The 11175-nt window shown below is 41.4% G+C and overlaps 1 protein-coding gene across 2 annotated transcripts in view; it reads left to right on the top strand.

Annotated features, from left to right (window-relative positions):
• The first annotated feature begins 2019 nt into the window (after positions 1-2019).
• The window catches only part of SLC6A3 (solute carrier family 6 member 3), a 92291-nt gene continuing 83135 nt past the window's right edge, over positions 2020-11175 (top strand). The window contains exons 1-2 of one of the 2 annotated variants that reach the window (XM_072605364.1): positions 2020-2276; positions 7000-7327. In XM_072605364.1, the coding sequence (XP_072461465.1) occupies positions 7078-7327 (250 nt within the window). In that variant the 5' untranslated portion in view covers positions 2020-2276; positions 7000-7077. Of the gene's footprint in view, positions 2277-4072; positions 4211-6999; positions 7328-11175 lie in introns of those variants that run through there. The other variant, XM_072605363.1, reaches the window with a different exon arrangement.

Here is an 11175-nt window from a genome sequence, read left to right as displayed (position 1 = left end):
CAACAGCTTTGGTGTTCAAGAATTCTCTTTACTGGGTCTTGAATAGATGTGTCTGCAGGAACTTCAGGAGCAGCTAAATCTCCAAAAACTCATCATTCTGCAACATTACACCCAACTTTGAAACTCCTACCCTCCTCAGTATCTGCTGCCCTGGAATCCTCCTCTCCCTCTGATGAGAGAGAGTGAAAGGTGGACATGTGGAAGCTCCTCCCAGATAGTCCAGCCATCTCATCATTTTTCCCATGACTTTGGTCCTCCCACCCTCATAATGCCCACACCAGTGACTCTCCACCTTTCCTTCTTCTAATGTGTTATCTTCCCCCAGACACTTGACACTCACTAGCTGTGTGACCTTGGGCAAGTCCCTTAACCCCAATTGCTGGGTCATCTCCAGTCATCCTGATGAATATCTGGTCACTGAATTCAGATGGCTCGGAAGAACAAGTGAGGCTGGTGACCTGCACAGCCCTCCCTCACTCAAAACAAAGTCAAGTGCAAGGCATGTTATTATTTCTCTGATGGTATGGTCTTCTTCAGCAACAAAGGACAAACTCACATATCTTCCCCCATTATATTGTGAGCTCCTTGAAGACAGGGACTGTCTTTGGCTTTCTTTGTATTCTCAGCACTTAGCACTTTGTCTGGCACATAGTAGGTACTTAATAAATGTTTATTTCCTGACTGACTGATAGTTGCCAGGCTGAATTGCCAAAGGAAACTCATTTTCCTGAATTTAAATCTGGCTTCACACACTTATAGCTATGGGACCCTGGGCAGGTCTCATCCCTGGTTTGCTTCAGTTTCCTCATCTGTAAAATGAGCTGGAGAAGGAAATAGAAAACCATTCCAGTATCTTTTTCAAGAATACCCCAAATGGGGTCATGACGAGTCAAGATACTCCCTAACAACAACAACAAAATCTCCAGAGTTGCTTCCATGAATGATATCATTGGACTCTAGACTAGAATTTCTGCTGTTCCAAAGACTCAGGTTTAGGGGTCTGGGGTAACTCCATTAGGGTCTGGAGGAGATGGTGCTGCTTCAGCTAGGGTAGCTTGCCTGATTTGTATGTCATGATAGTCCCCTACCCAAGGCATGGACAGTCAAGTTGACCCCTCCCATTGGGTTTAAAGGTCCTTGAGAACAATATACTAACTTGTTAATATACAGCATCTAGCACAGTGCCTTCAACTTAGTAGACACTAAATTATTTATTTAATGCTTACATGATATTTTCCATTCCTATTTCTTATAATTTCCCTTCAAGAGCTCTACTTCCTAGTCAAACTGATCTGCTAGCTGCTTCCATAGAGAATATTGCATCTCTCCCCTCCACAACTTTGTACAGATCTGAAATGCACACTCTCCTCTCTTCTGTCCCATAGAATCCCTAGATTCCTCCAAAGCACAACTCAGTGAGCATCAAGAAGACTTTCCTGACCAAAAGATACTCTCTTCTTCTCGAAATTATTTTGTATTTTCTTTATATTTGTTTAACTTGCACACACACACATCCTTCCCCATTCCTCTCTGTGCCCTGAAAAATATAAGCTCTATGAGGGTTGGAACTGACGTTTTTTAATGCCCAGTGCTTTGGATGCATGAAGGCTCAGTAAATGTTTATTGAATTTAACTGAGTTGAATTGAACGTTTGTATTGCAAAATATAAAGAAACTGTCCCCTATAAACCACTTGTCTTTTTCAGAGTTCTAGTTCAGCCCTAGTGACTCCGTGCAATTCAGTTAATTGCAACAAATAGAAAAAACAGTATACAGCCCTCGCAGCCTCTACAATAACCAGTCCTCTGGACTAGTTCATTTAGCCCAACGGAAATAAATAGCTTAAGTATTGAGGGTACGCTCCCTCCTCTACAAACATCTTTTCGAGCTGGGGTGGAGGGTGGTGGGTTAAGCAAAGGAAGGAAGGATGCAACGCGTTTCCATGCGACATTGTGCTCCTACTTTATCTACTTAGAGGAGGAAAAGTCTGGCCACAAAGCTTCTTGCCAACCTCGCCAAGGACTGCTGGTAGAGGCGCCCAGTTAAACAGAGGAGAGAGGAGGGTTAACGGCAATCCATGAACCAGAGCTAGCTCAGCAGCCGGAAAAGAAAACAGAGAATCTTGGATAGATCACCGAGCTCGAATGGGGGCGGAGAACCTGGCATCTGGATGGAAATATCCTGAGCTGGGACACTGAGACTGGGCGCTGGAGGGTCTGACGTGCTAGGGGGCTCCGGTTAGTTTCAACTCAAAGATTTGTGAGGTTTGCCCGGAAGGTAAGTGCCCAGGAAGGGTCGTTTTGATCTCCCATTCCCTCTTGGCAAAAAAGTTGCCAGATGTGCCGTGGTCGTGCTGGATCTTTTGCTCTGGGCGCTCCGTGGTGAGTTAGACAAAGAAAAAATAAATAATAATAAAAAAAAAAGGACTACGGGGCAGGCCTTCCAGGAGCTCCATCTCAACTTCTCGGGCTGGTCAAAGGGGTCCCAAAGAAGTCAGCAAATGGTGTAGTGGAAAGAGGACCGGGAAGATTCGGGAAGCCCCAGTACTGACTCTGCAAGCAACTACTCTTGGGGCCACACGTTACTTTACCTAAGCCAAGTTACTTCACCTCCCTGGGCCTCCTTATTTATATACATATCTGTAAAAGGAAGAGTTGAATTAGATCAACTCTAAAGTGCTTTCCACATCTAAAGCTCTTTGAGTCCCGGAGGGTTAAGAGGAGAGAGACTGTAGTTGGAAGGACCCGCTGTTTAGGTCAGACCCTTGGGTTCTGATTTGACTAGAACTCATAAGAATAGGAATTTTTTTTTACTATTTAACGCATTTCTAGAACACTGTGCAGCTTTTCTTAAACATAAATGGCAAACTGTTTAGTTCAAGTTTCCCAGCCTTGTGCAAAAAAAAAAAAAAGTCTGTAAATAGCTAACATATATCGATTACTTTATATAATCAATAACATATATCAATTACTTTAAGTTTTGAAACTCTCTGAGATTCACTTTCTGTTTTGAAGCTCAGGACTCCCAAGATGCTAAATTTTATCCATTTTACAATGAAGCAACTCAGAGAGGTTGAAAAAATTATCCAAGGCTATGTAGCTAATAAGTGTACAAGATAGCTTTCAGAAGTCATAGATTTATGGTTGGAAGGAATTTAGTTAGATGCCTTCTATTCTACCCACTCTCATTTAACGGATGGAGAAATTGAGGCCCAGAGAGCTTAAGTGATTTACCCTAGTCACCCAAGGGGTCCTCCTGACTCCAAGTTCAGCCCTCTTTCCCTTAGACCAATCTGCCTATTTAGGTAGGTGAGTGGGAAATAGATTCCAATGAAGTCATATCTATACTATTTCTTCCTGATTAGCCCATTCCTCCCACAAACCTTCCAACCTCACAAACTACACCGAAGGGCCTAAGCCCTAGTTCATAGCGGCTGAAGACAGGGGATGTGATTCAGCTAAGAATCGTACCCCAAGAGACTCTGGGAGACCTTAGAAAGCGTGGCCAGGAATTTGCTTGGTTCGGCGCAGGGGGTCAGGGCTTTGGCTGAGGGGCTAGAAAAAGGGGTCTTTTCCCCCAGCGCGGAAGCAGGATCCCTCTCTAGCCAATTCCCTAACATTTTGGGACTGAACTTTAAGGCAGGGATCTTCCTGCCGTTGCCCCCACCTCCGAAAACAAAGTGCAGGGGTGTGCGGGGTGGGCTAGTCTCTTCGCTTCTCTGCTTCTCGCTCCCCCTTCAAAAACAAACCAACCCCTACCCGGCGAAGAGAGGAGGAGAAGTGCGGAACGGAGGAGGGGGAGTAGACCACTCTAGGAGCCTGAGACTCGGGACCTCCTGGCACGAAGCGGGAGGTCAGCAGGCCAGCACTTCGACTAGGGAGGCAGGGATTGGGGGTGGGAGGGAGGGAGGAGGAATTTGGCCCCCGGAGTGGAGAGAGAGGAGCGGGAGGGGCGGGGCGAGGAGGGGCGGGGCGGGGCGGGGCGGGGCCGGAGGGAGGATTCGCGGAGCCGGGAGCGCCGAGCTGAGACTGAAAGAAGCCTTGAAGTCCCAGAGAGAGCCAATGGCCGGTCCCTCCGGCTCGTGTCTTCAGAGAAGTCTGCGAGGCAACCCCGCAGACTTGGAAGCCCTTCTATGAAGGTGAAACTAAGACAAACCAGTTGAGTCTTGGAAAAAAATAATAATCCGGAGGGCCGGCTTCCTCCATAGCCAGGTAAGGAAGCGACTCGGGAAGAAGCGCTTGACCCCTGTAGGGTTAGGAATCTACCTGGCTACACCTTTGCCCACCCGCCACCCTGCCCCGGGGTCTTCCGGACTCCAAGCCTCCCCCCAGAACTCCTGCCTCTACCCTCGTAGCCCACTTTTCCCCCTGTTCCGTCGGGTCAACCCTTTCTTGGGAGAGGGCCTTTGTACCCACCTCCCCCCACCATACCTGCTTGAGAAGCGCTTTCTCCACGACTGGGGGGTTAGGGCATAGGGAGTCCCTTTGGGTACCAGAATGCTCACTCCCGTGTCCATGAGGGTTTGAGGGTGAGGGTCAATAGAGGCAGCGATTTAGAGAAGAGGCAACTAGAGACGGTACCCCCACACCCCGAAAAGTAATGTGGTGAAGAGTTAGCATTGAAAGTGCAACTCGAAATTATTGAAAACCATAAACGTGGGCACGAAAGGGCCTGTTTGAAATCATCTAGACAAGCAATTCTGCGCTGTTTCTTTAGCCACCTCGCCCCTGGAATAATTGAAGAGACGTCTTTGTTTTGTGCTCCGAGACTTGAAAGCCAGAACCGCGTCTTTAAGAGAATCGGTCCCCTCCCAAGCCAGCTCCGACGAAACTCTCATTTCTTGGGCGTTCGTTCGGGCAGCTTCGAAGGGCAGCATTGAAGTCTAGGACTCCACTGCCCACCTCCCCTGTGCAACCTCGTTCTTCTCACAATCCTGCTTTTTCTAAAGCACTGGTGAACTGGAAGAAGCTGCTGCAGTTTGCAGAGTACATTGCCATGCAAGAAAACAAATTAAAGGGAGACCATAGATCCAGAGAAAACTATCCTGTCCATCTTTCCTAGGGCACTGACTTTTTAGTTTTTTTTAATTCCTTAAACAGGTGGGTCTCTTCAGAGTACGGTGCGGGCCACACAGTGGGCGGCCAATATGTGTTTGTTGATGTTAGTTTCATGTCACGATTCCTCCTTTAGTGAATCAGAGAGCCTGACAGTACATAACGAGTCTGGTTCATTTCTCCCAGAGACATAAAGAGACCTGTGATGGGCAGACATATCCCCCAATATTCGTCCAAAAAAAATAATTTTCTCAACAAATACACTGGTTAAGGAGCTTTGTAAGAAAGATGATTCACTGGGGGCAAGGGTGGCGTGTCTACTTTACGAGAAATACTATTCTTGACTGGAAAAATCTTTGCTTCGGTATTACAGTACTCAGCGAAGCAAAAGGAAAACGTGTCCAGTTACCCTCTCTCCCCATTGAACTTAGTGGAAAGCTCTCTCTTTAGAGGGCAATGAGGCTGGACACCCATGGCACTTTATACAAGAGAAAAAAAATATTTACCTTCAGCAGCTGTTACTTTGGGAATTTGTGTCTACATACTTCCAAAATGTGTGTGTGTATATGTGTGTGTGTGTGTGCCTGCGTGCGTGTGTGTTAAATGGATGTACTTACTTTTCATTTCAAGTTCATACAGGTGGCTGAAGAAGAAACAAATGACCTTTTACAAAGCACAAATGTCAGAGCTTTGAAATCTAGACAGATTAATGCCACCTCCTATTGGATTCTTTCTTAGGTATTTCCTAAACCAAATGCATCTTTAAGCAACAGAAATCTAAAAAGTCTATTTGCTGGGTTTGCCCTTGGGGAAGACATGAATCAAACAGTGCAAAATGTTTAACAAAAAGGAAATAATTGACATTAAGGTGGTTTCCTTTGAAAAGAGTTGCAGGGAAATAATCACTTCAGAGGTGACCATCATGTTTGCAATTCTGGGTTCTTATGCTGAAAAATGTTGCAGAATGAGGCAGAATGAAAGGGAGATGAGTTTGGAGTTGGCAGATTTGGATTCAAAAACTACTGCTTGCCTGAATAATCATGAGGAAGTCACAACTTTTTGGGGTTCAGTTTTATCTTTAAAAGGGATTATTCCAGTGGGGTTTGAATGGATGACTTCTTAATATTTCTTTGAGCATGAAAGCTATGATCTTATTTGGAAATTGGAATAAATGAGTATTTTAACCCAACTTTTCCTGTTGAATTGTAAATATTGAAAAAAAGTATTATATTAAGAAAAACTTAAAGTATGAGGTATTGCCTTAACCACAAGTAAAATTGAGGTGTCTTATTTCCCCTTCACTATGTTACAAAGAAATTTACTTATATGGTAGAACTTCTGGATGTATTAGATATTCCTGGGTTTTCTCTCTTTGAATTGGTAGTTGATATTATAAATCAGGAAGCCATGTGCACATTTCTTTGATGTTTGGTAGTGGGAGAGGGGAGTTGGAGGAGGAGGAATGTAAAAGAGGTTGTGTAGGGTGAATGGTGTATCAGTAGGCATTCATAGAAGAAAAGTTTGATGGTGTCTTTGATTTTGTGTTCTGCAGATAGCTACATTTTATATCCATTTCAGATGATTTTATTTATCTGTATCTTGCTTTATATTGTTAGACTAGACAAATGCATATATTACTTTTAAAAGTTTGTTTATGCAAAATTTTATGAATATTAAATTACTATCAAAACTTTATTGTACTCCAAGCAGGAAAAGTTTTTGGTACCAGAATACCAAATTAGGAGAGTTACACTTTACTTTTAATGTAAGGAGTATATCTATATTTATCACCCTTTCCCTTTAACACATGCTTTTGTTTCTCCATTTTCTCCCTTTTCTCTTCCATCATTTTAAGTGCCACATGATATGTGGTGTATCTACAAGTGGTTCTTGCCTGTTAAATAATTTTTTTCTTTGCTTTTTTTTTACATTGATGACCCACACAGGGAAAAGCTGAGAAGCTTCATAATATTTCATCCTTCCCAAGTCTGTGCATAATTAAAGCTAGATTCCCAGTGGAGCAGATGTCTTCAATGGTGGCTAAAGAATCCAATGCCATGGGCCCCAAGGAAATGGAGCTCATTCTTGTTAAAGAGCAAAATGGAATGCAATTCACCAATTCAACCCTCATTAACCCAGCCCAAACCAGCATTGAAACAGAAGAAAGAGAGACTTGGAGCAAAAAGATTGACTTTCTCCTTTCCGTGATTGGCTTTGCAGTCGACCTTGCTAATGTTTGGCGATTTCCTTACCTCTGCTACAAAAATGGAGGCGGTAAGGCCCAGAACAATATTTTTGTGCATTTCTAATAAGTATAACTTGGGTATTTAATAGATAAGAGTAAATAGAAACAAGACATTCATGAGTTTTATGTAGTTTATAAATAAAAAATAATGCCATTTAAATGGTGTAAGGGAAAGAGCACTGAACTAAATGTCAAAAGATTTGGGTTCAAGTCCTAGATCTCTCACTAATTGGCTTTGCAACTTTGACGAAGTCACTTAACTTTTAGGGGTCTTGGTATTCTCACCTGTAAAATGGTGGGGCAGATTCTCATGACTTTCAAGGTTCTTTCCAAATTGAACCCTCTTATCCTATGAAGCTTCTGTCCTATTAGTAATAGGGCATATATGAGGTTATTTTTATATATCAAATTGCTAGGATACTTTGAGTTATTTTTATAGGAAAGAGGATGGATTTGTGATGATCATTATAGTGTTAGAATCTCAGAATGTTAGAAATGAAAAGAACCTTATAGATCATTTTGAAACCCAGAGAGATGAAGTGATTTGCCAAAGATTCCACAACTAGCTAATAGCAGAGCCAATACCATTTTGATTTATAAAAGTTATTCTCCAAATGTTATGAAGTTGGAATAAATGTATAATTCATACTAATTATATAAGGTACCCAATGTATTATAAATTATGTATGCAAATAAAAATAATTCACAAACATTCTTTAAGCACCTACTATGTGTCAGGTATTGATTGCACTAAATACTTAGAAACAATATAAAGAAATGAAACCATCTCTCTTAAGGAGCTAATATTTTATCAGGGGAGATAACATATATAATGTATTCACAGAGGAAATATATGCAAATAATATTGGATAATTATATTAAGAAGAGCTAAGGAAGGGGGTCACTAGGATTCGGGTAGATTAGGAAAGGCATGCATCATGTCTAGAAGGAAAAGAGGAATCCTGGGAGGTAGAGGGTGGGCAAGGAGCACATTTTAGTCATGGTGGTTGGCCAATGCAAATGCATGGAGCAGATAGAGAATGGAGTGCCATGAATGAGGAACAGAGGGAAGGCCAATTTGACTGAATTGTGGAGTTCAGGGAGGGAAATAATACAGACAAAGGATAAAAAAGAAAAATTGGACCCTTGTTGTGAAAGATTTTAAAAACCAGAGGAGTTTGTATTTTATCCAGTATGGAGTCTTTGGAGTTTTTGAGTGAGGGAGTGGCTTGGTCTGAGATTTACTAAAGGAAAAATCACTTTGACAGCAATGTGCAGGATGGATTAGAATGGGAAAAGAATTGAGGCAGAGATATCAGTTAGGAAGTCAATTGTCCATAATGAAGATAATGAAGGCCTGAACTTAGCTTGTAGCTTTGTAAGTAGAGAGGAGTTCTATTCTAGAAACGTGGAGGTTATAACCACAAGATTGATTGTTGGTGGAGTAAATGATTAATTGCATAATGATCCACTATAATCTGTAAAATGTAAGAATAAAAATAAAAAATAGTCTGCTATATCAGGCAGCCAGGTAACCCAATGATTAGACTTCTGGGCCTAAAGTCATGAAGACCTGTGTTCAAATCCAGACACAGACACACTTCTTAGCTATGTTGCCCTGGGTTTGCCTCAGTTCCCTCATCTGTAAAATGAGCTGGTGAGCTCCTCCAGTATCTGTACCAATACACTCTAGATGGGGTCACAAAAATTTGGATGTGACTCAATAACAACAGCTCTACTATATCATCATCATCATCATTATCATAATGCATTTAAGATTTAGGGTTCTTTAAGATTTGCAAAGCACTTCAAAAATATTACCTCATTTACTACTTATTATCTCACAACAATTCTGGGAGATAGGTGTAATTATTTTCTTCATTTGACAGATGAGGAAACTGAGTTAGACAGCGGTTAAGTGACTTGCCCAGGCTGACATGACTTAGTAAGTATCTAAGGCCAAATTTGAACTCAGCTCTACTCACTGTGCCATCTAGCTCATCTGTCTCTGCCATAAATTCAACTTCAAACTAACGTGTAAACTACAGTAAATATTCATTAAATATTTTGGTAATAATAATTCTATTTGCCTACTTAGAATCAGGGAGGAGTCATGGTATAGTAGAAAAGGCACTGTATTTTTTCAATCCTGACTCCATTGTTTATTACCTATACAACTTTGTATGGTTCATTTAACTGCCACATCCTTTCCAATCTACCTTCACTATCTGTCTCATATTTGCCTCTTCTCTCCTCTGATACAGACAATACCCTGGTACAGGCCCTCCTCACCTCACACCTGTTCTATTGCAATAACTTGCTGCTTCATCTCTGTGCCTCGTCTTTCCCCTCTCTAGCCCATCCTCCACCTAGATGTTGAATTGATCTAATCAGGTCAGGCCCATGTCACATCCCCTATTCAATAAATTTCAGTGACTCCTCTCTTCTGTTTTTGCAGCCCCCTATAATCTGGCCCTTTCCTACCTTTCCAGTCTTCATATACCTTACTTCTCTTTATGTGTTCTCCTATCCATTGATACTGGCCTCCTTGCTTTTTCTTGCACAAGAAATTTCATCTCCCTATTGCTCCTCTTCTCTCCTGTAGTTGAAAACTCATTTACAAAAAGTCTTTTCCAATCTCTCTTACAGCTAGTGCCTTCCCTCTGAAACTATCTATCTATCTATGTATATCTATCTACATATGTACCTATCTACCTACATTATCCATCTCATCCATCTCATCTATTTGCATATATGGGTATGTGAGTGTGAGTGATTATACACATCTTTTTTGTACATAATTGTTTGAATGTCATCTCCTTCATTAAACTGTTAGCTCCTTAGGAGCATGGGCTGTCCTTTGCCTTACTTTGTATCCCCAGTGCTTAGTGTGTGTGCCTGGCATATCATAGGTATTTAATAAATGCTTTGATTTGACCCATAATTTCCTCACACATAAACTGAGAGAGAGTTGAACTAATAGATCTCTAAGATCTATCATATATCTAAATCCTACAATTCTAGAAACTGGGATCCCTGACTACCAGTGTGAGGCTACCTCCTCTATTAACCATTATGGCAGAAGGTACTGGCAATGGAACTAATGTAATCTATGCCTCATAGGGATTGAACGCTGATCTTGGCTTGGTTGATGAGGCATAATAAAGTGTATGTATATGTACATGTATATATATACATATATATATATATACACACATGCATAATTTTCCCCCCAAAATCCCAATGTCAGTTTCATCAGATATTTAAAAGCAATAAGAAATTCCGGTATTAAAAATCCTAATACGTGCACTACTTTACCTGCAATCATAAAGACTAGTTTATGTTATCATATTCAAGCTAATTTGATATAAGAATTTTAAATTGTCTGAATTTATTCTGGATTTCCAAATAGAGGTACATCTTTTTTTTTTTCAGCAATGACTATTTTATTTTTATTAAAAGATAGATATATTCAACTTGACTTGGAATTAGAAGGGCACTCAGAGGAATGCATCTGAAAGAGCAAATGGAGACAACATACAAGGTGCCTGTTTAGGCTGAACTTTCAGTTCCATGTTGTAGCCAACAAATAACTGGACTACAAATTTAAGAGCCAATAATATGCTGTGTGATCTTAGGAAAATTACCGATTGGTCTCAATTTTCTGATCTGTATTGGGGAAAACCCTACTTCTTCCTGAAGTTCTGTCTTGTAAACTCACAGAACCAATGGAATTCCAGCTCTCCAAAGTAGCCTCCCTGTTCGCTGGCAATGGCGGCAGTGGTACTGCTGCTGACAATAATAGCCTATCAATAATAATCAAATGATGTCTACAAAGCACTTATAGATGGGGAAAGTGCTTTACATACGTCATCTC

The sequence above is a fragment of the Notamacropus eugenii genome, chromosome 4, assembly GCF_028372415.1.
Source record: "Notamacropus eugenii isolate mMacEug1 chromosome 4, mMacEug1.pri_v2, whole genome shotgun sequence".
Classification (NCBI taxonomy): domain Eukaryota; kingdom Metazoa; phylum Chordata; class Mammalia; order Diprotodontia; family Macropodidae; genus Notamacropus; species Notamacropus eugenii.
Note: the sequence above shows the minus strand (reverse complement) of the source record. Positions and strands in the feature narration are given on the sequence as shown.